The 27,299-nt window shown below is 39.8% G+C and overlaps 4 protein-coding genes across 7 annotated transcripts in view; 3 read left to right on the top strand and 1 right to left on the bottom strand.

Annotated features, from left to right (window-relative positions):
• slc39a11 (solute carrier family 39 member 11) overlaps positions 1 to 3,237 on the top strand; it is a 146,962-nt gene extending 143,725 nt beyond the window's left edge. For all 3 annotated transcript variants that reach the window (XM_005807342.2, XM_005807341.2, XM_023340479.1), the window contains 3 exons: positions 1,882 to 1,980; positions 2,061 to 2,219; positions 2,741 to 3,237. In XM_005807342.2, coding sequence (XP_005807399.1) covers positions 1,882 to 1,980; positions 2,061 to 2,219; positions 2,741 to 2,819 — 337 coding nt within the window. In that variant the 3' untranslated portion in view covers positions 2,820 to 3,237. The remainder of the gene's footprint in view (positions 1 to 1,881; positions 1,981 to 2,060; positions 2,220 to 2,740) is intronic.
• Positions 3,238 to 4,474: 1,237 nt separating this feature from the next.
• On the bottom strand, positions 4,475 to 9,140 carry LOC102216517 (ankyrin repeat and SOCS box protein 12-like). The gene is made up of 3 exons (XM_005807339.3): positions 9,080 to 9,140; positions 6,166 to 6,933; positions 4,475 to 5,361 (listed from the first exon to the last, which is right to left on the bottom strand). The coding sequence occupies exons 1-3, from the start codon at positions 9,126 to 9,128 to the stop codon at positions 5,210 to 5,212; spliced, it is 969 nt and encodes a 322-aa protein (XP_005807396.2). The 5' UTR covers positions 9,129 to 9,140; the 3' UTR covers positions 4,475 to 5,209.
• Positions 9,141 to 12,551: 3,411 nt separating this feature from the next.
• Positions 12,552 to 16,147, top strand: LOC102220278 (PI-PLC X domain-containing protein 1-like). The gene is made up of 7 exons (XM_014471853.2): positions 12,552 to 12,891; positions 12,967 to 13,091; positions 14,500 to 14,624; positions 14,704 to 14,835; positions 15,014 to 15,181; positions 15,267 to 15,450; positions 15,569 to 16,147. The coding sequence occupies exons 2-7, from the start codon at positions 13,016 to 13,018 to the stop codon at positions 15,808 to 15,810; spliced, it is 927 nt and encodes a 308-aa protein (XP_014327339.1). The 5' UTR covers positions 12,552 to 12,891; positions 12,967 to 13,015; the 3' UTR covers positions 15,811 to 16,147.
• Positions 16,148 to 16,234: 87 nt separating this feature from the next.
• spata20 (spermatogenesis associated 20) overlaps positions 16,235 to 27,299 on the top strand; it is a 39,753-nt gene continuing 28,688 nt past the window's right edge. The window contains exons 1-12 of one of the 2 annotated variants that reach the window (XM_005807352.3): positions 16,235 to 17,079; positions 19,342 to 19,470; positions 19,552 to 19,616; positions 20,037 to 20,191; positions 20,277 to 20,420; positions 21,412 to 21,613; positions 21,819 to 21,949; positions 22,342 to 22,446; positions 23,385 to 23,459; positions 24,941 to 25,153; positions 25,279 to 25,471; positions 26,649 to 26,817. In XM_005807352.3, the coding sequence (XP_005807409.2) occupies positions 16,874 to 17,079; positions 19,342 to 19,470; positions 19,552 to 19,616; positions 20,037 to 20,191; positions 20,277 to 20,420; positions 21,412 to 21,613; positions 21,819 to 21,949; positions 22,342 to 22,446; positions 23,385 to 23,459; positions 24,941 to 25,153; positions 25,279 to 25,471; positions 26,649 to 26,817 (1,787 nt within the window). In that variant the 5' untranslated portion in view covers positions 16,235 to 16,873. Of the gene's footprint in view, positions 17,080 to 19,341; positions 19,471 to 19,551; positions 19,617 to 19,977; positions 20,192 to 20,276; positions 20,421 to 21,411; positions 21,614 to 21,818; positions 21,950 to 22,341; positions 22,447 to 23,384; positions 23,460 to 24,940; positions 25,154 to 25,278; positions 25,472 to 26,648; positions 26,818 to 27,299 lie in introns of those variants that run through there. The other variant, XM_023341568.1, reaches the window with a different exon arrangement.

Here is a 27,299-nt window from a genome sequence, read left to right as displayed (position 1 = left end):
AAAGTGGCACATGCGATCCGTGCCGAGTTCCAAAAATTCAAAAGTGCACAACCAAGCAGCACTCGTCTTGCCAACCTGCATGGTGGGAACGGTGCGCTTGGTGTGCGTCTCCTTGCGCCCAGCTCAGTGTGTCAACTATTAACTTAGCCCAGCTTAAAGCCACATCTAGAGCGTGTATGAAAAGTCCCGGACCATTTGGTCTCTGCAGGTGTTGGAGAAAAAATAAAAAATGATCTCAAATTTAGTCACTCTCACTTTTCTTCTTTTTTTTTTTTTTTCTATTTACGACCAAGAATTCTCTGACAGATGCCCAGTTTCTAGATTGGATGTGTTCTAGGCAGTAAAGGACCTGCTCTAAGTTTTCAGAATAGGGGCTATATAAAGACAATGTTTTTAATCTTCATACAACCGGCTTTATGTTTATTTGTATACTGAGTAATGTTGGGCAATAGGGCTGCATGATATAAGGAGGAAAATTCTGTTTGGAAACATGAAGTCAGAATCAGATTTTTATTGTCATTGTTACCTTTGAGAAAGAAACGACTCAATTAAAAATGTGCAGCCGACTCACTGTTAGCCATGCAACACTTTGATAAGTGTGACTATGTGACATGTAAATGATTTATAGTTTGCCATGTTTTGTGCAGCTCTATGAGAAAAGGCTGATATTTCCCCTTGCATGCAGCCTCCCCATCCAATCAGAAAATTGAAAATTGTTGTTAGAACGTTAAAAATTAAAGTTCCTAGATGTTCTAAGTTTCTTGGAACACTGACCTTCACATCCCACTGTTCATACTTTCAGTTTTCCTGTTTATAATTTGCTGAGTGGCTCAATAAGCAACTGCAGGCACTTTGTTAGAATCCTCCCAGTTTGAATATTCAGCTAAATACTTGATCGCTAAATTTAATCATGTTGTTGTTCCTGGAGAGTAAAATCCATATCATCATTACTAATATGAGGATACACATAAGAACAGCTTTATTCAGTGCAAAATCCTGTTTAACTGGAAACTGTTTTTCCTCAAACTGTATAGCTAGTGGTGGTCCTTGGGCTGACTTTAGTTGGACTAAGAATAAATCTTGATATCAATTATTTATAAGGTCAGTACAGATGAATTAACTGCGACACGGAGCTAGAAACAACCAGAAACGGTGAGTTGTTCAAGTAAGCTGACCTTTGCCCCTTTAGAAACATCTCAACTAGGAGAGCAGGGGAGAACATTTCAAGAACTCTGAGTAGAGAGGAAGAGGAAAACAGTGGACCCAGTCCTGGTCAAGTTGTGAACTGATGCAACTCAACCTGCTGGTGTAAAACATTTACAGCGTCTTGCAAAAGAATTCACATCTCCTGAACTTCTCCACAGTTTGTCCCATTTTAACAACAAACTTCATTCATTCTTCTAGAAGCAGTTTACTTCAGAGAGCAAATAGTTGCATTACTTCAATTAGAGGTGTCACCGTAAAGGAGCTAGTTATGAATGCAATGATTTGAAAATTAGATTTGAAAGTCACGCATCATTTACCTTCTGCTTTATAATTTTGCACCACTGTGTTGGTTCATCACATAAAATTGTAATATAATATTTGGTTCAACAAAGTTCATGAGGTATGAATACTTTTTCAGGAATCTGTAACAAGGCGATATTTCTAACTCCAGCTATGTCCAAGTTTTTTACCTGCAAAGTAGCCATAATGGATGTTGAGGTTGTTTCATGAGAAACTCCAAATTCTCCTACTTGGAAATCAAATTATTATTTTTTTTCACATTTTTTTCTCTCTTTTTTTCCCAAAGTAAATTAAGACATTTGACAGGATGTCACTTGATTATGTATTTTTTTTAATCAACATTTATTTGATTATTGGTGGTTTGCTCTCCTTCAGAAATCTAGCTATCGGGATCGGGATCCAGAACTTCCCAGAAGGCTTGGCGGTGAGCCTGCCTCTTAGGGGCTCCGGGGTCTCAACCTGGACAGCCTTCTGGTAGGTAAACCTTCTTATCCGCTCTGTAAATGTTCTGGCCTACAGCAGATGCTCCATCACGACGTCACTTTCTCCACCAGGTACGGTCAGCTCAGTGGAATGGTAGAACCCATCGCCGGCCTGCTGGGCGCCGTCGCAGTCGTACTCGCAGAACCGCTGCTGCCGTACGCGTTGGCGTTTGCTGCCGGAGCGATGGTCTACGTCGTCGTGGATGACATCATTCCTGAGGCTCAAGTCAGGTTAGTGGAAAAATATGGCTAACGTTTAGAGAGAAGGCTGGAGTGCTAATGTACAATAGCGTATCAGGGCCGTTGTAGATAAAAAAAACGACAGGAGTACATTTCCGCCAAAGAACTCGGTGTGCAAGAAAAAAACTCCGAAGTTATGAGATTGATCTCAGAAATCTTTCAAAGAAAACAAGGAAATTTCTGAGCATCAAAAGTCAGAAATTTGCTAGAAAACAAACTGAAAAATGTTCAGGGAAAATCAAGGAAATTTCTGTTCTCCAAAATTCTGAAATTTGCAAGGAAGAGAAAACTGAAATGTTGGAATTAATCTCATAAATTTCCCAGGAAAACATGGAAATTTCTCAAACAATTTCCAGAAGTCGAAATTTTTGACTTTTGGAATTCAGAAATTTCCTTGTTTTTTCTTGAAAATGTTTTAGATTAATCTCCAGATTTCTGAAATGTACTACTTTTTTATGAGTCATTTACCCATCTGTCCTCTGCTGTTATCTCTTGTCTCTTGGTGCTGCCAGCGGTAACGGCAGACTGGCTTCGTGGACCTCCATTCTGGGATTTGTCGTGATGATGTCACTAGATGTGGGGCTGGGCTGAGGACGCCACGGCGACCGAAAAGAAATAAACCAAGGCTCAGAGAAGCACAGCTGACCTCAGTTTTAAAGAAGGGAACCAGTTGTTGAGTCTAATTACCACTACTTGAAGTTGAACTGTGAGCAAACTTTAACATGCAATGATTGCTGTACTTGAACTGATATGTTTTCTATGAGATTCTTACAGTTGAATAAGACTGGAAGGTTTTGTGATTCAAGTGCTGGTGAAGGTTTTGTTTGCTGATGTTTTTTCAGAAAAGAAAATATATTTAATATGACAGCTTAAAAACTATTGTTTTGTCTTTTTTTTCAGTTGAACATGGCATTATGGGGTTTAATAAGGGTACATCATACTAGTAACGTAAATGTACAGAATCTGGTGTTTCTTGTATTCTTCAATTTATTAAACAATTTATAATTTGCCTCTCTCCTCTGTTGTAACACAATGGAGTAAAATGTCTCAGGTGGTTTTGCTGGGGCTTTTTGCAGGGCAGCGCAAGTCTCCTGCCATCTCCTGGTTGATCAGGGGAATCACACCTGCTTAACAGGATTCGTTTTAAACAAAGGTGGTAAAAAAAAAAAAAGAACAAAAAAAGAAATGTGTTTAAGAGTAGCGCTACTTTAGCATATTTTTACTCTTGTAGAAGTAAAACTAGTCAACAAATATAATTAAGAGTTAAGGAATATTTGGCAATAAGGGCTACTCAAAGTAACCATAAGATTGTAACATTTGATTTCATTTTTTGGAAAATGGTGTAATCAGACAAAATAGATAATAGAAGAGCTAATTCTAGTTTTTTTAAACAAAAAACAAATTGTGTCATGAGCCAACGTGGGAAGGGAAGCGTTACTTCAAAATACAATAGGCAATAAAATTTACATTTTGGGTGAAGTTTAAAGATATCTAGACTACTCTAAGGTTTCCTTCGATGAAGATGCTGCCATCTAGTGGCAGGATCTTCATCCTGTAAGTACATTTAAAAGCCTTCATTCAACTCGTTAAATATAAAAATCTGCTAACAAAGCAGTTTTGTAGTTTATTTTATTGGGGATTAATATATAGCAGCGTGCGATATTCACTGAAAATCTATCAAAACAAACAGCTTCCAAGTGGCAATAATAACAATATAAAGGAGAAACGATTAAGTTTTACTTTCCCGATACCAGAGGGCGCTGTATTTTGTTTGTTTGACTCTATAATTACTGGTGCTTTTACTTTTAATGAAAGCTCACCTTTAAGAACATTTTGAACAAATTGAACATTTTCTGTATTTCTTTGACTGACCTATAGATGTACTAATAGAGAGGGTCAGTATTGCATTTGAATATGAAACGCATCATTTTTGGCAACATGACTCGGTAAATGCTTTCTAAACGTTCTAAATGCGTTTTGATTTAGAAACTTATGCAGTTAAATCATTTAACAACATTAAATCTGTGAAGGCATGCTACTAAGATGATAAGTTAATTTTACACTTACTACATATATTTTTATACAGCAGAGATCATCTTTGATTTTTCTTCTTTCAAATGCAGCAACATCTATTGCCATCTATTGGCCAACTTCAGAAGTTGCAAATGTATAAAGCGACCAAGCGATTTTCTTTCAGTCATTTTTAGAGTTTGTTTACAGAAGATTAGAGGCACTAAAAGAAAAAAGCCAGTAGTTTGAAGTTTATTCTAGGAACGCTGATGTAATGCATATGGGCACCTGGGAGCTACCAGCTTCAATGACTTTTTGTTGTTGTTGACATGGTTGAAGGATGCCATTTTCTGAGATTAAAGTTATAATTCAGAGATTAAAGTCTGTGGAAACATCACACTGGACTCCAGGGAACATGGATTGCGTGCTTCTCCACTCTTCCTCCAAACCCTGGAACAATGGTTTCCAGGTGAAATGCAGAATTTACTCACATCTAAAAAGAAGACTTTGAGCCACAGAGCAACAGTCCAGTTCGTTTTCTCCATAGCCAGGTAAGAAGCTTCTGTTGTCTCTGGCTCGGGAGTGACGCGACACGAGTGACGCGACGTTTGTAGTCCGTGTGCGAAGCGTCTATTGATGTGTTGACTCAAGACTCAGTCCACTCCCTGTGAAGCTCCATGAAATTCTTGAATGAATTTTCTAATTCTACATGAGCTCCTGTGTGGAATAAATTTCTGACGTAAATAACCTTTCTAATCATATTCTCATTCAGCGAGATACACCTGTACAAAACCGAGTCAGCAAATTCTAAGTAAACGCATCTTTAAGAAGTAGAAAAGATTTAATCTTCTAACTGAACATTCTGAACAGAGCAGCCCATGAAGAGACGGAAGCCGTTTTAAGACACGTTATGCAAAGACCCGCTGTTAAACTGAAATTAAGACATGATAAAATAACGCACACTTTCTTCTTTACTGAACATGGACAGGGACTGTTTTATGCTGCAGGAAGTGTTTCAGACTGGTTGGCATGTCCAGCTCGTTGATGCAGTGGATCTTGTTGATGCTTTTCAGGTGTCTTCGCACAGCAAGTCGGCACTGTGAGGTCAAGGCTTTGGGAGTTCCTGAAGATGGAAAAATGAGGAAAAAAAGTGTTTTATTAAAGGAATCTGCCATTAGAGGATACATCTCACTATCTGACGATGCGTTGAAGAGTTATGGAGGCAAACCGAGTCCTGCTGGGATCAGGTATCCCTCGTTCAGAGAGTGTCGTCGATTTCTGATCACTTTAATTGGAGAAATGTTCCTTGATTTCAAAACTTTGGTGGAAACGATGCTTGAAATTCCACTAAAGCCAATTTGTCTGTGTGGCGGTAGAGAGATTCGCAAACGTTTGATTACGCAATTCAGAGCGGACCAGCTGAGAGACTGGTGCGTTCGGGCCACAGCAGGTCAATCATTCATAATATAAGTGCAATCGTTTAGCTATTTTTAATAACTGATGCATTACTAAAAATGTTATGCATAACTGATATACTTTTAAATATTATAATGTACATTTATATTTTATAAATATATAAACATTTGTCTCTTGTACATTTCTACAAGAGATAATCTTTTTTTACGTTTGTTTCTTATTCCTATTTCCATACATTTTTTGACTTTGTGTGAAGCTACGTCCTCCAGCATATCTTTGACTTGTTGCTGCTACACCTGAATTTCCCTACTATAGTACAATGAAAAATGATTCTATTCTACATACAATTTATGGGAAATTTCCTTCTACTTCAGGATGATGCACAATTCTGTGTTGATCTATCGGGTAAAATACCAATGAAGTGCATTCAAGATTTCTGGCTGTGATAAAATGAAAAGGGGATATGACTACTTTGACAAAGCACTGTAACTTGGTTATATTGAGTGGATACCTCTCTCACTCAGGAGCAGCTCCACTGCTTCGTTCTGCTTCGTGGACTTCTCGATGATCAGCGTAGGGAGGTAGACATTTGCACCGAAGTCGATCAGCAGCTGGATGTACTCCACGCCGCAGCCGTACCTGAGGCACATCTCCAGCACCGTTCTGGGCGGCTTGGCTAGACTGTGGAAGGTCGCGTCCGTGCAGTTGTAATCGGGGTCAGCGCCGTGGAGGAGCAGCAGCCTAAAGCACTCCATGTGTCCATAAACTGCAGACAGGTAGAGCGGTCCGCTGGTCACCCTGACGTAGGAGGGCCACACCAGGACCTTAGAACGAGAGTTCGCATCGGCGCCGTGAACCAGCAGCTGCCTGAGGATCTCCACGTCGCCCTCCCTGGCAGCGGTGAGGACCGGGGAGCTGTTGTTGGCCTTGCTTCCGTTGGGGTTGGCGCCAGCTCCGAGGAGGGCGAGGACACAGTCCAGGTATCTTCCGCGAACTGCGTTGAAAAGAGGCGTTTGGGCTTTGACGTCTACGGTGTCTACAAAAGCGCCGTGGGCCAGCAGAACCTGCAGGCAGCTGAGGTGGCCTTTAGACACGGCGGCATGGAGGGGAGTGCCTGCGATGCCCCATCCCCCTCTGCAGTTAATGACTTTCTTGTAAATCTCCTGGCAGAGCATGTTGTCAAGGAGTATGTCATTGTTTTGTAACACCGCTTGCCTGAGTTTGGAGATTTCGTTGCTGTATTCTTCTTCCTCAGAGGTCCTCAGCTGGTACATAGAACCTGGTGAAAAACGTTGAAGTCAGAAAACAACAAAATTCCCAACTTGGAAGGACAAGGGTTGACTTGAAGGCACAGCGGATGGTAAGGCTGTCAAGAAATCTCCCCTGCGACAAAGAGTGGTGTCTTTTAGCTGTCACCAAGTTTCCATAGCAACCATTTTGAGAGAAAACGCATCTTAAATTAGCCTGGCAGCTTGTTCTATGCTTGGCTTCATACAGATAATCTGAATCCTCGGCTACAGAGAAACGATTGCTTGCCGGAGGCATGTACTCTGTTGAAGTTTGAATGACCGGATCCGATTTTACCCAATCGCCCATGTTTGACCTTGACATATGTAATGCACCAGCTACACTGTGAAGCTAAGCGAAAAGTGAATACGTTGTAAACAATCATCCCCTACTGCGAAGAGAAAAGTGTTGATCCGAACAACATCTTTATTAGCAGTAAAATGTCTTAAGCATTCTTCTAGCTCCGGCTTAAACTGCTCAGTATTTGGAAGCGTGGCCATGTATGGCTTCGTTCACTTCCTCCACCACCATTGCCAAACTACAACCCTATATAGACAAACTACAATTGTAAAACAGCAAAGTAAATCGTTCACAACTCCTCCTTCTGTTTGCTGATTGAGCCTTTTCCCTGCAAAGCAGCCAATCCAGGAGCACCATTAACTTTACTTTGTGCTGATTGGCTGAACATCTAAAAACAGAGATAAGGAAGATTGTTGTAAAACCAACATAGTTTCCACTGTGTAATGGATATTAAGGTATACTAGCTGTTTGAACAATGAAAAATACAGCTGTCAGGGTACTTAGAGGAGGTTTCATTATGGATTTTACCTATTTGAATGTCGGGGCCATTGCCATGGTAATCAATTTAAATGCTTGATTTTTCCACTTTTTCTTTTTCCAATAAAATACGAATTTATTTTAGAAGCACGTCACATAACTAGCGGTGTGGATGGGCTTGTACAAACTTCACAATTACTTATTTTTAACACAAAGGCAGTTTGCAAATGTTTAACAAAGTCCATCTTACAGGCAGTTAAATTTGGCTTGAGCGTCTTTTTGAGTGTAGTTTGTATGAGATAATTGGGTTTAATACCCCTAAATGTCGTCAAAGTCATTGCATAATTTAATCTCAGTATAAATCTAGTTGTTCTGTGAAGATGTCGACTGTTTGATAGAGAACATTAAAAACAAACGGCATCATGGCCGACGAAGGAACACAGCAGACAGGTCGGGGAGAAAGAATTTGAGAGGTTTAAAGCAGGGTTAGGAGAAAAGACATCCCAGCTTGAATCAAGCATATAATCCTGAACACGCCATTCCTCCGACACAAGGTAGCAGCAAAAATAATGCTGTGGGAATTTGTTTCTAACAACTGGGGAGAGAAGCTGGATGGAACTAGTTCAAGGACCATCCTGGAAGAAAATCTAAAAGATGCAAATGACTTAAGAGTGAGCCAGATGCTGGCTCAGGGGGGCTCAAAAGAAAAGCACGCCACACTTATCAGACTTTTTTATACACAAAAATGTGCTTTCATTTTACTTAATAATTATGCACTTCTTGGTACTCACACAAAAGCTCAATGAAATACAAGACAGCTGAAGGTTTCAACGTGACAAAAAGCGAAAACCTTACAGTCCATTCTGAGCAAAATTTCAGCGAAAATCTTAATCATTTTATGTGTAGCAGCAGAAACGCTTGTGGACGTTAAAGGTAAACGTCAGCCAATGTTTCCGTATTAATCTTGAAGATCTTCCAAATAATTCGGCATGAGAAATGCAGCACACAGTTGAATGCAAGTATTTATTTCTGGATTGCTGCTTTCATAGTTGATGAGTCCTGCCGACGGAAATATCGTAAATTACGAAATATTCGGTAAAGTTCTGGTGAGCTATATGCAAGCCGAACCATATCCCATTATTTCAAGTCTTCATTAATCAAATCGAAACCTCTGAAACGTCACTGACAGTCATGTGTCGCTCTGTACCGTCAAATATATGTGGTTTGTCTCAAACACACTGTCTGCAAAAACAGCGCAATAATACCTCAACTTAAATGTAGAAAGACACAAAAACCTTAAACTGCTCTCGTCTAAAATGACGTGTTTACATCGTGAGTCTATGTATTTATATTTATACTACCTTTGATGTGTCGCAATGTTTCCCCCTTCTTCTTCTTCTTCTTCATCATTCCGCTTCCTTGTTATGCTCCTGCTAAGTATCTTTGCTGCCCTCTGGTGTTCAATACTAGCTAAATCAAATTCTTGGTTGCTCAGAGCTCCTCTATTTTCACAGTCAAGTTCTAAAAAGGAAAGTTAGATTCAAAGCAATAATCGATTAATGAAAGAATAAAATATACAAATAAATACACACATATTTACTTTATTTACTATCTTATTATCCTCACCTCTCCTAATTTCTTTGTAGAAATAAAGCCCACTCATAGTAATAATTACCAACTAGATGGCTTGTTAGAAGTTGAGACGAATTCAAGTAAGACTTCAGGCCCTTATGGAGTCAGTCAAGCTTTTTTATATATACGTTTTTGAACTGCCTTTCTGTTAAATCAATTTTTTTTAAAAACAACAAAACATCCTGTTTTGTCTCCATTCCAACAAAACTAGCATATCTAGCAGGATTCCAAACTTGAGACTTTTAGCAATGACTTTCCATGCAATAAAATGTTTTAGGAAGACTAGGGAAGTGATAACTGCTCAGGATCATCTACATGTTTTCCTACTGGACGGGTGTTGATGATGTACCATTTCTTAAGCTACACAATATTTCTACTCACCGTGAAAGCATGGCTAGCTCTGTTGGGTTCATGTTTTCCTACTGATTGCCAAAATTAAAACCAGATGTTTTGGTCAAAGAATTAATTTTAATCTGCACAATAGTACGGTTTCTTTGATCTTAGGCTTTCCTTCATTATGACCTCAGGATGTTGGAAACAATCAACAAACTGACACCATTTTAACATGTACAGGGGCACCTAAGAATAGTTTCCTTCCCTTTTATACTTGAACTTTATTCAAATGTCGACAGACATAGCCAGCAATCTTGTTTCATACTAAAGTATTCAGAGCTTCTTAAATCTGAATGTAGGGAAGACTAAGTTTCAGTTTTTGAGTACCTATTGCCCTCCTCCATCCTACAATCACTCATGAGCAAGACAGAATGGGAACCCCATTCTCCGATCTACCATTTTCTAATTGAGAGTCATTGCTTCAGACTAAGAAATACTGCAATAACAGTAGAATGTTAAGCTGTCTTGTAGATGGTTCATTTACAGTGTGGCTAGATATTAAGCAGGTGACAAGTCCAAGCTGGTCCAACCCTAATGAGAACACCTTCCGATCTCTTAAAGCTGTACATCTTCCTCTGCCACCACCTGCACGTCTGCTTGACACGAATATCACAAAATAACAAACCAAAGAAGTTACCAAAGTACTTCAAATTCATTTGTAAACATACTTAATCTCAACCTCTACACCTTAACCTCTCAATGGAGGTGTTTTATACCTTAATTTCTTTGGCTAATGTTAGCCTGTCTTGCTGCACATAAAAAATAGCAATTTGTCCACAGGGACTGTCTGCAATAGAAGGAACACAATATGTGTCTTTAGTGTTTAGACCTCATGCACCATAAATAAAGAACACATCTGGGATTTATAGACTTTGAATTTTGTCATCCAGGTCATGATTAATACAAAGATAAGCTTAAACAACTTTTGTTCAATTGAGAACATCATTAGGTACCAAGAGTTCTAAAGTATTAATACACATTAATAGCAGTGCAGACACCACTTTGTCTGTAAAAAAGAAAATCAAGAAACTGTCAGGCTTACAGTTTAACACCATATCCTTTTACAGACAATTAACCCTACAGTACCCTCAGGTACTCTGCAGCCCTTCCCTCAGATTATACTTTCTTCTCAGGTGCTCAGCAGGTGTTACTAATCCCGTCTTTACATGTCAGGTCGCAGCTTCTTAATCCGTTCAGCTGCTGTTCAAATTCGCCACAGTGCAACACTTCAATCCACCGCCAAGACACCCAACTCTCTCTTGTCTTCACCAGCTGGTGCCAGATAATCCTAGACTCTGAACTAAAGATTGGTAGAAATTATAAACTACAAAACCTTAGCATAAATCGCCACGACACTTGATGTTAGAAACACTTTTAGAGCAGTAAATAAGTTGCATTAAATGTATTTCGAAATGGTTGTTCTGCAACAGATTGCTCTACCAGAGCAGTTCATCACTTCTGCCTACCTGACCCTTAGTAGTTTTAGGTAGATTTAAACGGAGTCAAAATATCAATTTATTGTGATGATATCGAAATACGTTAATACTGAACAAGGTCAAAGAAAAGTAATTATTTTTCTGTTTCTCATATGTTGATAAACTATCGGGCATCGAGTCAAAATAAGAACCATTAATTTCCTGACTCCCAAATATTTTGTGCATAATTAAGAAAAATTAAAGATTTTTATCTTTGTAAATTTTCTTTGTAACTTATAAAGATAATTTACACGACAAAACATCTACTTGACATGTTTCAAGTAGACTTAGAAACCTGGAACTTTTCCCTTTTTTATCAATGTCTTTATTCTTACATGACATTAAACTGCATTTCAGCATGAGGACATGTTCATGAAATAACGTGCAAATGCTCATAAAGACCCATCTCTGCTTTAAAGTTAGGAAATGCTGCACCCAGTTGTTAACCTTTGTGTAAATCTGTACGTTTTTGCTTCAATTATGAATTTTAAAAGCATTTCTCCTGCATTATGCATCTTCAGGAGGTACTCCGGTGAGTCTGGGACGTGTTCCCAGCAGGACTGAAGACTAAATGCATCCCAGGATTCCCCGGTGAGAGAGTGGACCCCGTCCACAGAGCATCGTTCCGTCCCCGCTCTGAGTAATCGGACTTCTCTCTGTAGCTTATTGTCCTGATTGCTCATTTTGCTAAAGAAATATGTGCTTTTTTTTGAAAATTTCTCCTAAAAAAAAAAAACTAAACAAAAAAACAGATTGGAAGGGCAGAAATGTCTGTCTCTATCAAGCTGACGTCTTACCTGAACAACAGCGGGCCAGTTTGTGCGTCACTGCTCTGTGTCAGTGTCAGACGATGGAGCAGTGAATGTTTTCAGTCACTAGAGGGCAGTACGCTGCATGCAGCACCTCACCATGTCGGAGGCCTGCAGCACAATTTAGTGTATTAACGTGAAGTAGAAGGAAAATGACAAATGGTCTTTCTTGTAGGTTAGGAATAAAAATCTGGAAAATTTTGGGGGATATTTGCTTATATTTGGTTTGACCAGAACCTTTGGCCTATATGTAAAATACATGTGGTGAAAAACTGTCACTGTACATCACTGTAAAAATGGTTTCTACTGTTCTGCTACTTTCTGCATGGGTACAAAAAGGAAATCTGCCCAGACTGAGCAGGGATTGGTCGGCTGCCCGTGATAGCATGATGGGGGACGTAGCTTTGGTTGTGGCTCAACCGGTCTGTCACACACAAACATGCCATTAGAATGTCTGTAGCCGGTCGCCTGATAATCAAGGAATTTTTTAACCGTCCAACTTGTAGGGCTGTAATTCCAAGTAGTTCATAAACTCGGCTTATGAGTTTAAAAAATGCCTCAGAGACACTAAAGCTGGATCCAGATAAAATATGATGTAACCAGGAGCTGAACTGCTATAGTGTTTAAGTTGAAAGCTGAAAGACTTGTTTTGTGTGTGTTTGGGCAGGTTAGGTAGTAATGATTGTATGAGGAAGTTACACAAGAAATCAGAGAACCTCAACACCAAACAGGAGAAACAACTGCTTCTCTCCTCCCACAGTGGTTCAGAGAACAGTAACAATTCAGCCACTGGTGCATAGTAAGTCACAGGTGCACAGCCAGACCTGACAGAATACAGGAGGAGGAGAGGTATACCTCAACAGGGTGAGTACTACCTGGACCGTTTATGTTTATGAGCTGGAACAGGCGAGGTTTACTCTTGGATTTTTCTGTCTTCAGGAGATTAGGAGTCAGATTTGGGTCGTTTGATACTAAAAGAGGGAAAACCATGAGCTACGCTGATTGGATGTCGCAACTGCCAGCTGAGCTTCACACCATTCCTCTGTTTAAACTGGCCATACCAGGTGGGAAACTCCGGTTCTGTCATGGTGGCAAGAACATAGTCATGATGAAAGAATGTAGGCTTGTTTATCAGAATCTAAGCTGATTCTAATCTAACTCCACGTCGACAGGTGTAGCCCTACCCGAGAAGTTTAGAGTGCCTTAAAAATGGAAATCAACTGAATTAATCTTGTAAACAGTCTCTATCACTTTGCAAAAATACTCACAAGCCTTGAACTTTTTCGCGTTTTGTTACTTTTCAGCAGCAGGGACAAATGAAGCGGGTCAAAGGTAATGGAGAAATGGTCTCTGTTGGAGTAGGCGTGTCCAAAGTGCAACCAGAGGTTTATTTGTTACCCCTTGGGATTTTGCACGACCTCCAAGTGCAACTATTCAATGAGTGTAATTACACTCACTAGTCCTCTATCGCTGTTGTTGCGTGCATTTTTAGGGATGGAATCAGGTTTAACACACTACACCACACCAATCAGTTCATCATCTCGAGAAAGTTATTGGGAAATTAACTTATCTTGTAAAAAAAACCAAAAAAACATTGGGATTTTGGTTTTTTTTTTTTATATGTACATCAAATAGAGCTTGAAATATCCAGTGAGTTTTTCTCCAAAGCAGACTTGGTCAAAACCATTCATCAAACCTGGCTAAGCCTGAAGACTGACTGACCGATATTTGATGCTTGTTGCCGGGCATTGACTTAAGTTTTTTCAAACTCGACTGCTTAAAACCTTGTCTACTTTTGTAAGATGAATGTGCAAAACTGTGATTTTTATCCTTTGGGTCAACATTAATTTTCAAATCCCTTTTTAGGAACAATCAGACTAATTTCATAAAAACAAGGCAACCTTCAGCATGATGAATATGTTGAACATATGTTCAGTATTGAATAGGCGTTAGTCAATATTGAATATTCAATAGTAAATATTCCATTGAATACAGAATATTCAAACCCTCAATATTGTTTTAAATACAACAAAACCAAAAAAATACAAAACTCATTGCATGTTTTACTCTGGTGGCGGTGTACCTGAAGAACCGGCTGCTCTGATTGCAACAATAGATGGTTCTACAAACTAATGAGTCAGAGGAGGTGAATACAAAAGCTAGCACAATTTTCATATTTGTGTTTGAAGAAATTTCTAAACCCCCTGTATGATCTTCATTCAAGAAGTCTGAACTGAACTTCATAAAATCTCAATCAATCCTTTGGAGTGAGCGGAATGGGTGTTTCTGATGGAAAAGTAAGAAGATCCTCAAAAAACAGCGACACTGACTAATTAACACTGGCAGCCCAAGCTATATTACAGTAGATTCAACATTTTAGAAAACCAAATTTGAATACGAGTGGTTATCTTGTAGATACCGATAACCCAGAGCAGTGGCGTTCCTACATGATCTTTCTTGTGTCATCTCTAGGAAGCCATGACTCGATGAGTTATGACCTGGACGTTGACTCTAGAATCATCGAGCCCGAGAGACTGAGGAGGTTTAGCAGAATCTACTTCCTGCGTAAAATCATCCACACTTGGGCAGCCACTCAGGTAAGGAACGTTTTAACAGCAAATGTATTTCTAAGAGGGATGGAAAAGGGCTTTGAACTGCCAGGTCTTTTGATCACAGGAGGTGTGCATAACCGAGCAGCTGAATGCCGGTGCTCGCTACTTTGACCTTAGGATTGCCCGCAAGCCAACCGACACAAATCCCACCAGGCTTTTCTTTCACCACGGCCTGTACACCCGAACTGATGTTGAGGTAAACATTCTCTGAAGGGTAAGCGTGGACCAAAGTGTAAATCCTCCATAAGTCATTCATGTTTCTTGGGGGTTTGTTAGCTCATTGTGCTAAATGAGCTAACACAATGAAGATTTATAATAAAGAAGATTTAATTGAGTGTGGCTGTGTATTCCCTCCCCCAACACCCTAATTTCAGACTGTACTCAGGGAAATAAACACGTGGGCAGAGAGTCATCCTAAAGAAATCGTCATCTTGTCTTTATCCCACTTTGAGGGGTTTGACAAAAACATCTCCAAACAGCTTCACGACCACCTCATCACCTTCATGAAAAATCTGTTTGGAAACAAACTCCTCCCGAAGACGGTAATGTTTTTTGCTGACCATCTTTTGGTCATGAATCTCTCAAAAGTATTGCTTTTTAAGGGGCAACAATAATGTGTCACCACAGAACTCTCCCACCCTGAAGAGCTGCTGGAATCAAGGCAAAAACATAATAGTCTCATACGACAACACACAATTTCAACAGCCTGTGTTATGGAGAAAAATAACTTATTACTATGGCAACAGCATGGACCGTGCGGTAATTACAGCCAAACTCTGTCAGGCTTTGGAAAAGGAAAAATCCTTCGAGTGTGAGTATCCCTTGTTTCTACAACTATTTGTTGGCTTAGTTCCCTTTTGGTGACTACGACTCGTGTCTTCACTCCACGTTCCGTGCCTCTGAATACATCTGTGTCCCTTTCTGTCCAGATTTCTTTGTCTGTGGCTTGAATCCGACCCTACCCCACGACACCGGAATCCTCAGGTACATCCTTCGCATTTGTGACAACTTCACCAACGTTGTGCGACGGGGTCTGCCAAAGTTGCTACGGTGGGTGAACCAGCAATACGACAAGACGCCAATGAACATCGTCGCCTCAGACGTGGTGACTCGAGATGACTTCGTCGCAACGATTGTGAAGCTCAACTTGAAACGGGCGAAAGGACGATGAAAACGTGTTTACCTCTTTTATTAATTTATTTTTTGTTAAAGATACATTTTTATATTTATCAAGAAGACTTGATAAATATTAGTCTTTAATTTTAAAGACTTATATTTAAATATAAATACACAATATTTTTATTTAAATATAAATATAAAGTTAGCACTGGATGCTTTACTTGTCTCCGTGCATTGTTTTTTATTCTTGAACGACATAAATACAGCAATCTTTTGCATAAATTGGCATCAGATAGCAAAATTTAAATGTTAGATTTAATGCACAATTGTCATGTAATTTCCATAATTATCTTGATTTTATTTCTTTTTTTAAAAAGAGTTAACAGTTCTGAGAAAATTAAAAACATTTATTTTCAGTATAAACAGTTTACAACACGGGATTTGTTGATATTTCTACAGCTTGAATGTGACAAAAGGAAGGAGAGAAGCAGAGGAAGAGAAGCGAAGATAGAAGGAACACAGTGAGGTGTGACTCAGAAGAAAGGAGAGAGAAGAAAGTGAGGCAGTAAGCAAAAAAGGAAAGGCATAAAGAAAAGATACACGGAAAGAAGAAAGAAAAACTTAAATGATACCAGGAAGGAACAGAAGTAGGACATGAGGAAGAAAAGAAGCAATGGGCAGAAAAGGGAGTTTAAAAACAGGACGGTCAGAAGGAAGGGAAGAAATGGCACAAGGTGGGGAAATTGGTACGTAAGAAAAGCATGGATGGAGAGAAAGCAGGAAGGACAAGGGAGGAAGAAGAAAGGACAGACGCAAAGGAAGAATGGAGGGCGGAAGGAAAAGGACAACGGGAGGAAAAAAACAGAAGCTAGTTAGTGTAATAGAAATTGAAATATTTTTCAAAACTTATAATTTTTTGAATATTTTGCCAGACTTTGAAAACTCTGAAACAAAGTTCAATGCTTCATGTGAACTTGATTTATTTATTTATTTATTTTGCCTCGAGCGCCATCTTGTGTCAAATGAGGAGAATGCAGCCTACACTTCAAGTGTATGTCATTGTCAATAAAGCAGCTAACGCTAGTACGCTAAAGTAATGCACTTAGTGGATTAGGATGTTGAGACAAGCATGGCGTTGGTCGGCGTTTAGAGACACTCGTGCGGGGACCGCACGCGTCGTGGCTGCGTCCTCCCTGGCAGCCGACAGTCCGCGGCGGAGCTCAGCTGGTCTCACGAGGGGTTTCCAAAACATTCCCCATCCACTGAGAGGCAGGTCACAGCTGCTCCTCCAACCACAGTCGGTGTCGGCCAGCTACCTCAGGTAATAAGGCTAGCTCAGAATAATTAAAACAACCTTCCTGTCAACTGACAATGAGAGGAAGGAGCGCTCGATATTTTACAGCGCGTCATTGTCATTTTGTTCCTTGTGGAATTATAACAGTGGAGAGTTAGCGCCACTCGAAATTCCATGTCGAAAACTGGTATTTAACATGACAAAACGTTAACTTTTGTCAAGAGGAGAGCACTGCTGAACAAAGACGATTAATTCAAGTTAAAAGACCCTTTCCTTAAATTCGGCACAGATAAAAATGTTACAGCACTTCTCTTCGTAGCGCACGTTAGCTTTTGTTACTGGTTACCATGAGAACGACCAGACGTGTCCTAGCTAACGCTGAGAATTAGCCATACCGGTGCGGCTCGCATGTCAAAAATTCATATATTCATTGCTTTTGTAATGTAAATATTTCCCCCGACAGTAGGGAAAAGACTTAACCTGTCTTAAGGTGTACGCTCATAAGTACACGAGGACGAATCTACACCTGGAAGTCTAGTTATATTAAATTGTAAAACAATTAAATGGAGTTTGACAGATAGTTCGCTTACCTCGCATTGCGCAAATGTGAAATAATTTTTGTCTTGCAACCATTTGGCTCATTTCGACACCTATAGCTGTTAGCATACTGTGAATATAATTGCTTTATTATATTATGCATTCTGGAGAAACATGGTGGTAGTAGTGGAGTGGTGTGGAGCTTCCGTTTCAGGTACTGGACGAATTGCTTTAATTGGGGAAACCATAAATTTAACATGCTAGCAGAAAATAATAAAGGACGATGTCCAGTCATGAGATGTTTTACCTTAAGCTCAGGCGCTCCAGGAAACCCTCTTTTGGAAGGCTAACAAGAATATTTAAGTTTGGAGTTCTCAAATGTGCCTGCTTACAAACCGTTCTGCAATAAAAATGTATCCAAAATTTGTCAATGCAAATTAAAAGTATCATTGCCAATTATCGCAAACACTTGAAGGCATCTGTTGCAGCCAACATATAAATAAATAAATGTATAAGTATAATTACCCCTCATGATAATTGCATTTTCATATACAGTAGCTCTTGTACTGCAACCTACTTTCCTTTGCAACCAAAGTTTATGATCCTGGCACTTTCCTCAAATAGAAATTTGACTTAGCTCTTCCTGAGTGGTGTACCTGCCTAAAGTTAGCAATTTCTTAACCGTGTAACCTATACTGTGTGAACTTATTACAGTTTAGCGCCAGACAGCTGCATTTTTATTTTTTTATAGAAAATAAATTCAGAAATTTAATTCAGTAAAAAAAAAAAAAAATCAGTTATTTATCCTGAAGGGAAATTGAATGCTGACATAACTCATATCATCCAAGTGTCTTCAAAGAGGCGTTGCTTCTTGTGATGCTGTGGGTCGGAGAGGTCTGGCAGTCAGTCTGGCAACGAAACTGAAAAGGCCTCTGACCGAAGACTGTGGCTCTATGACTGTCTCATTGAGCGGCACAATTCTAGAAAGAGTATATAGCTTAGTGCTGAATCGATTAATCAAATTAATCTTGACTAATTGATTATTGAAATAATTGTCAACTAATTTAGCAATTGAGTAAACATTAATAGGAGGATACAGCCTCTAAAAATGGCCATTTGCTGATACAACACAGTGAGAGCAGTGATTAAGCCAAAACTCTTGAAATAACTTATTTATCTTGAATTTAGGATGAGCTCCTCTAGTGGCAGTTTTAGCCTCATCTGGTTCAAATTCTGTAAACCATGTCTCCCATTAAGCACCGTTTGCAATTCACCTATAAACCCAAAATTAAGCAACAGATTAGTAGACCGTATTTATTTATTTTTGCTGTAGATGCAGGTTTGCTACAAATGATCAAGCATTCATTCAAGGAATTCTATGTTATTGCATTTTAAGCAAAAGTTTTGTTTTCTTACTGAAAAATGTAATTGAATTATTTGCTTACTTGCATATTTTAATGTATTTCAAATACTGTGTAAAAAAAAAAGGGCTTAAGTGAAAATCTGGAAAATATGCCATTTTTTAATGCTATGAATTGATTAATCATCAAAAATAATCAAAAGAATAGTCAATTGATAAAATAATGGTTAGCTGCAGCCCTGGTATAGTTATAACGCCAGTTAACAGTGTGCCCGTTTTACATTTTCCGCTTATGCATGTCAAAGTAATACACAGTAGTACCAAGTTTGTATATTGAAATAAAGATAAAAGTACTGGTTGTTGTAGTGGCTGTATTTTTGCTGTGTGTACAGTCCGTCTGTGTTCCTGAGCATGGCATCAGGGAGTAGCCATCCACCGTCCACTCATCCCAAACACACAAACAGGTTGGCCAATGAGCGGTCGCCATACCTGTTACAACATGCACACAACCCCGTCGACTGGTGAGGCCTTTTAAACCTGACATTTATTCATCTTAATGAATTGGTATGTTGAAATGTGATTTTGTTTGTTTGTTTTTGCAGGTATCCATGGGGACATGAGGCGTTTGAAAAGGCAAAAAGGGAAGACAAACCCATCTTCTTATCAGGTAAGACGTTCAATTCAACATTATTATTATTATTATTAAGACCAGATGATTGGATTTTGTTGCGTTTCAGTCAGTTCAAAACAGAGAATCTCAAAAGAAAAAAATATATCAATTGGGATCCTTCATGAAATATCATAAAGAAAGGCTTTAATTCAATGCAATTTCATCTATATAGTGCCAATTCACAACAAATTTCGACTGATTTCAACTTAATCATACATACAATTGTTCCCAGTTATCAAACTGAACAGTAAGCTCAATTAATTATTCAAAGTAGCTGCCAGGCTCTGATTTTGTAAGATTAAGACAATATAACCTTCACACCACTTATCAAAAGATTTACATTGAAATCTTTTCTCAGCACTCTGCATTTGCTATAGTTATGCCTACTGATTCTCTACGATCGTCTCCAACCACCAGTGGGCTATTCAACGTGCCATTGGTGTCACGTTATGGAGAGAGAGTCTTTCAAAGATGAGGAGATTGGAAAAATCCTCAGTGACAACTTTGTCTGCATCAAACTGGACAGAGAAGAGAGACCAGATGTGGACAAGGTCTACATGACCTTTGTGCAGGTTTGTGTGTTTCTTGTTAGACTTTTTTTCTCAACAAAGGTTGTTTTTCACATTTGGTTGTTTTATTTGTTTATTTTCGTGTCAGGCAACAAGTGGTGGTGGAGGCTGGCCCATGAGTGTGTGGTTAACTCCTGACCTTCGACCTTTTATCGGAGGTACTTACTTCCCCCCGAGGGACCAAGGAAGAAGACCAGGCTTCAAGACAGTTCTGATAAGAATCATTGAACAGGTGGCAGCACTTTGTAGAAACACTCGATAATTAAACTGAAAATATTAAGAAGTAAATATTAAATATTAGGCGTGCACCAATAGGTCGGAATTTTGGGAGAACAGCCCACACTTGTATGACAAACAGGTCTTATCTGCCTCTGCAAATGTCTGAAAATCTGCCGCTGTCCGCTTTCCCTCTGCTGTGAGCAGGCAGACCAGTCCACCAACTCACGTCTGCATGCGTGCGGTTAACAATAGTCACTCCATTGTTGTTAACTTGGCAACTCTGTCTCTATATCCAGGGACTTTTCAGAAAAAAAAAATCAATATCAGCCAAAGTCAGAATCAACAGGTCAGGCTCTTCAAAGATTGGTGATGGGCCAGAAGACATTCGGTGCACCGCTATTTGTAGACATGTTGCACGTCATTGTTTGCATCTAGATATTTTGTGCATGTGCACAACGCTGGAGGGCAAAAAGACTACTCTTTTACATGCCATCTATAGCTGCGCAGCTGTGGTAGAACAGTTCCATTAACAAAATGAAACCTGGAGATGAAGGTGCTATTAATTCAGTGAGGTGCGCTGCAACAAAAGGAAAATAACGCAGAAAAACCGTTGAAGAATAACTCAACCACTCTTCTATCTATATGTTAAGGTTGTCAAAGTCAAGCTAGTGTAACTGGCCTACTTCCCTCACCATTGCTATTTTTTTGTTTTTAAATTAGAACTTTTTTCTGACCTGTGAATTGTGATTCTCTTGAACCTCATCTAGATGTCATAGTGTTGGCAATTAGTAGCTAAGCACTACATCCCTTTTTCTTTGATGCATCATGCTTACATTTAAGATTTAGTACGTTACGTTGACAATTTGACAGCTAAAACCAATTGCAGTCATTGTTATTGAGCAGTTATTGCCCTCCAGTAGGGAGCTGGGGCAAGATCTTGCATGCGTGACGTCACGTTGCAATGTGTTCATTTAGAGACTCTGAAAAGTGCTTCGTCTCTGCAGTGGCAGAACAACCGAGCAACTTTAGAGTCCAATGGTGAGAGGATAATCGACGCTCTAAAGAAAGGCACAACCATCACTGCGAACCCAGGAGAAAGCCCTCCCTTGGCCCCAGACGTTGCTAATCGCTGCTTCCAGCAGCTGGCCCACTCCTATGAGGAAGAGTACGGAGGCTTTAAAGATGCTCCAAAGTTCCCCTCACCAGGTAGACTCACCTGGAGCCAGAGTGCTCATCTGCAACGTTCTAGTTTCCGTTTGTCCTGATTGTTGATGGTTTAGCTTAAATGACTAAAGAAAATGGTAGCTCTTCCCATCCTCTGTTCTGTTTGCACCATAGTTCAGATCTGCTTCACAGATGTATACCAGCTGGATGAGAACTCATGTGAGCTGGTCTTTCTGTCCCTCTACAGTGAATCTGATGTTCCTCATGTCTTATTGGTCCGTGAATTGCACCACGTCAGAGGGGGTCGAGGCACTCCAGATGGCCTTGCACACACTCCGAATGATGGCACTGGGAGGCATCCACGACCACATTGCACAGGTTCATATCCAAGCTGGGAACGTAGGAAATTATTCATGCATAAATGTTCGCAAATTTATCATGCAAATATTGTGTCTTCTGTATAACATCAGTCTGCAAATCAGTTGCTGTAAAACCTAACTTCTAAAAGGGTCAATGACCCTAAGATGCCACTCTGTGCTGCGGTTCTCCAACCAAGAGTTTACTGTAGATGTATTTTTTAAAAAACTTTCCTTCCCCTTCTCCTCAGTGTGTGTTGTGGTGAGATAAATATTAGTTCATCTCACCACAGTTTAAAAGCCCAATGAGACAGTTAGAGCTTCATTTTCTTAGTCATACAGCATTGGTGTTGGCTGTATGTCTTTTCTAACAGTTTTACTGGAAACGACCTCATTCTTGCGGCTGTTTTTCAGGGTTTTCATCGTTACTCCACGGACTCTTCGTGGCACGTTCCTCACTTTGAGAAGATGCTGTATGACCAGGCTCAGCTGGCTGTGGCTTACATAACCGCTTTTCAGGTTTGGATTTCTCTTCAGAATCAGCTTTATTGGCCGAGTTTGTGCTTACAAACAAGGATTTTGACTTCAGCTTCACATGCTCACACTTTATAGACATTAAATGTAAACTTCATTAGAGGAGATAAAAACAAAGTGTATATGTACTTACACTCATATTTTGTGCAACATATATTATAGAATGGTGCCAGTATGTGTATTTCTGTTTCCCAGTAAAGTAGCTGACTAGTCTTTCTGCAGGGTGTCAATTGTGTTTATCAGAGAAGCAACATGGGAGATGAAACTTTCTTGATTTTGCAAATGATGCTCTGTAGCATTGGCTTGAATGTAAAAACCCAAACAGTTTGTGTCCAGGATGGCGGCGTCGTAGACTGTACCTTAAATTACACTGTACCAAGGTACTTTTTCGTTGTAGTAGGAAGTACAGTCTCTGCTATGCCTTCTTCCCAACAGTGTCTTTGTGTGACAAACATCACAGATCTAGAGAAAAGGTCAGTGAATTACAGCAGATAGAATATTGAGGACAGTAAAGAAGTTATTCACTGGCACTTTACTGAGCCAGACGAAAACCCTGAGTGTGAGACTTGGGTGAGCCTTTACCATTTCACAATTCACGGGGTTTTGTTGTGTTTTGTTTAGGATTAGGTAAAAACTAGTTGAATCCGAGTCTCAGAGTTTGTGGTATCTTTCTCAGAGTCTGCTGCACTGACCTGTTTATTTTTTGGTGTGTAGACTCAAACTAAATAACAAAGACCAACAGACACGAGCTGAAATACAGCCACATACACTTGCTGTGTTTAATGATGATATACAAGTAGCCTGAGTGCTCTTGTAAGGTTCTGCTGGGAACATCCTGTTGATAAATCACAAGACGATACCGTTAGGGGTCGAGCTCTGGTTGAATCATAGTCCTCATGCAGGTGTTTTCCATTCTTTTCCAGGTATCAGGTGAGCAGTTCTACGCCGACGTGGCTAAGGACATACTGTTGTACGTCTCCAGGGACCTGAGTGACAAGGTGAATCATCGACAGCTCGGCTGCTGCTGTCTTCTGTGTGAAAACTGTCTTAGTTGCTCTTGAGTACTGCTAGTATGTTCGTACGTCCCTTGGGGCCCTGGGTGGAACATTGCTGACAAATCCTGTTAAAGCCTCGCTCTCCTGTACAGGTCAGCCTTTCTCCTCTTTGATTAATGAGGGGACAGTAGTGAACAGAGCATACAATTAAAACCATACTTTTATTGTTGAATTTTTTTAGATTTATGAAGTAATTATAATCTAATGAAGTACCATGCCCAGGATAATTTTCTGTAGACTCTCTCCACTTTTTTGTGTGACTTACTGTGTCGCTTCCTTTAGGGAGGCAGAATCCCTGAGTTCTGATAACTGTTACATTACATTACAACCAGAGAGCTTACATGGCTTTGTAGGTCTTTATAAAGTACCGTCAAATAAGGCGGTAATGTTAATGCTTTCGTAGGCTTAGATTAAGAGCATTGTTTAATCGGCGGTCAGACATAAAATATTGGAAAAGTATTCTCACCCCTTGGACATTTCCAAATGCCACTGCAAATCATTTTGTATTCTTCTGGGATTTTATGTCAGAGACCATCAGGAAGTGGTTCTTAGTTTGAAAAGGTTTTACTAATAAAATTACATTCAGAAGTCGCCTAATTAGCAAATTAGCAAAGTGCATGACATGAGAATACTTTTGCAAAATGTTGTATTTGACCTAAAACGAAGAAAGTTAAACAGCAGTGGGCTAAGAACGGACCTTGAGGGAACTCCTGAAAGTATTGGTCTATGCATTGACAAAAAAAATAACAGAAATATAAACAATTATTGAGAAATTGTTTTTGGAAATATTTTATAGGAGGGAAGGAGGTACAGCTGCAGAAATAACTTACATCTGCATATTTATTTCTTAAAAATCCTGTATTTGTCTTTATAGTGTTGTTATTTATTTATGTTGCTGGCAACACGTATTGTCCCCTTTGGTAAAAATTTGCAAGAATTGTTAAATCTTAAAATGTAGGGTTTCCCCCCCCAATATCTGACTGAATTTTTTTAAAATATCTCGTCTTTAATTTTATAACACTTATTCAGTGGGGAAAAACATCTGCTAGGAAATAATTATTTTGATCAAAATCCCTGGTTGCAGTATTAGTGGCATTCCTGCAGTCAGTACTTTGAAGTATTTAATTGTCATGAGTTGATTTGGTTTAATATTTTGCATCACTATTTTGATGAAAGACCCAACTCTCACTTTAATAACACTTGCCACTGTTTATTGTGCCAACGGTCGCTAAGTAGAAGTTTCTAGAAACGTTTTTCCAGGTATTTTGTCGTAACTGTTTTTCATGTGAAAATTTATGTCCCCAGAAAATTTCTGTCATGGTTGATTCCTCATAAATTTTTAATGGATTTATTTATTTTAGATCCTTTTACCACACCTTTACCAATCGTGTTAATAAATTAGCACTGTTTGCGCTGTTTTCCAGTCTGGAGGCTTTTACAGTGCAGAAGATGCTGACTCCGTCCCAGCATCAGGGGGGCTGGAGAAGCGAGAGGGAGCCTTCTGTGTGTGGACAGCCTCAGAAGTGCGGGAGCTCCTGCCTGATGTGGTAGAGGGCGCGGTTGGAGCCGCCACGCTCGCAGACATCTTTATGCACCACTACGGAGTCAAGGAGCAAGGCAACGTTGCAGCCGAGCAGGTCTGATTGTATTATTTTAACATTACGGCCATATCTGCTTTTGACGGTTTCCGCTCGTCGACATGGCGACTGTCACAGACGTTAAGGGTCAGTGTTGGTGAAGACGTTATGCTCTCTATTGCCAGGATCCACACGGGGAGCTGCAGGGGAAAAATGTGCTGATCGTCCGTTATTCAGCGGAGCTAACAGCTGCTCACTTTGGCATCACGTTTGAGAAATTCAACAAACTCATGACCTCAGCCAGAGGCAGAATGGCAGAGGTGAGGCAGATTCGCCCGAGACCCCACCTGGACACCAAGATACTGGCTTCCTGGAATGGTAAAGCCCAAGTCTGACAAGGCAGCGAAAAGTAAAAGCAGCAGATCTCAGATTTCAATACCTTCTTTCTTTTTTTTTTTACTGATTGTCATATAACAACCAAAACCTTTAATGTATTTTATTAGGATTTCATGTTATCAGCACAAAGCGGTGCCTAAGTGTGAAGTGGAAGCAATTTTTTCAACTTTTTTTTCCAGTTATTCTTAAATAAAATCTGAAATTTGTGGAAACTTAAGTTTCCTCTTCCACTGACTCAACATTTTGTTGGAGCTCCTTTTGCTGCAGTTGCAACTGTTAGCCTTTTGGGATATGAACTTTGGGGTACGTTTTTGCCTAATCTATTTGTAAAAATACCCAACACAAAGACTGGATGGAAAACATCCATTGACATCAACTTGCAAAGACTGCAGTCAAACCATCATGCTCAACAGTGGGGATTGTCCATTCAGTGAAGGATCAATAGTGGAAAGCCGTGTCTTGTACGGTTTCCATTTTGGATTGTAACCCACATCAGATGACAAGCTAGTGACATGCACTGAGGTTTGCAGTTGTGACGAGACAAACTATGATAAAGTTTTTCAAGGTGGGAAAAAAGTGTATCAATTAATAAAACTTTTGTTTTTCCACATTAACGTGGCGCTAATTTTAACGATCCTTTCCATTGTTTTGCCCATCATCTATAAAAATGCAGTTAATTACTAAGCACACGCATAAACAAACAGTCATGCTCACCCACAAGTTGGGTTCCTTCACTGGATGTCTCCTGATGGTATGTTAGCGAGGTAATGAGGCCCTGCCATCCCGAGAACTTTCCAATTAGTCCCGAGCCTCTTCTTCTCCTCTCTAATGAACAAACTCCTCCATTAATCACCTGTCCGCCACCGCCGCACTTTGAAGACCGGGCTGTGCGCCATTGGCTTTGATACTCTACATGAAAGAGGTGTGGAGGGACGGAAGGAGGGAGGAAGGGAAGGATGTAGTGAAGGATGAGAGAACGTGGGGAAACTTCAAAGAGAGAAATAGAGGTTTGGGGGGCAGAAATAACTGCGCTGGGAATTTTGGCGCGGGCTACACGTTGGCACCTTGGCAAGGGAACGTGATGTTTTAACATGAGGTGGAGTTATTTTGGAGCTAATCACCACCACGAGCATCATTATTACCGCTTCCTCCATTGCAGGCCTGATACTGTCTGCCTTCGCTCGGGTTGGAGCCGTGCTGGGGAACGAGGTGCTGCTGGAGAGAGCGGTGCAAGCGGGAAACTTCCTGAAGGTGCACCTGTGGGACCCCGATCAGCAGAACATGTTCCGATCTTGTTACCGCGGAGACCAGATGGAGCTGGAACAGATGTAAGATACGGTACTTTGTGAAGCACTCATACCGCTTAAACTTTATCACATATTTGATCAGGCAATCCCTTCAATTTTTATGATTTCTTTTTTTGTAATTAAAATCACTAATTTTGTGGTGCTCCTTGAGAAATATCTTTCCAACAAATTTTGTAGTTTTTTCCTCAATAAACCCCGTCCAAAGTCTACATATAGAAAAAAAGAGATTTGGAAAAAATTACAAGCAGACAGATTGGATTTAGACATCATTTTTCTTTTAAAAAAAATCCCTAAATTGCTTGAGTTTTGTGACCACAGAATTGGATTTTATGTGATGGACCACCACAAAAGATCAAATGATTGCGAAATTTTAGGGGGAATAAAAAGCCATGATTTTTAAACTCTTTCACAAATAAAAATACAAATAGCGAGGCATGCATAGGTAAAGTTTTAATAAAAATACCAAATTAGTAAATAGAGCCCACCCTACATTGAGGATGCAT

The sequence above is a fragment of the Xiphophorus maculatus genome, chromosome 10, assembly GCF_002775205.1.
Source record: "Xiphophorus maculatus strain JP 163 A chromosome 10, X_maculatus-5.0-male, whole genome shotgun sequence".
NCBI lineage: Eukaryota > Metazoa > Chordata > Actinopteri > Cyprinodontiformes > Poeciliidae > Xiphophorus > Xiphophorus maculatus.
Note: the sequence above shows the minus strand (reverse complement) of the source record. Positions and strands in the feature narration are given on the sequence as shown.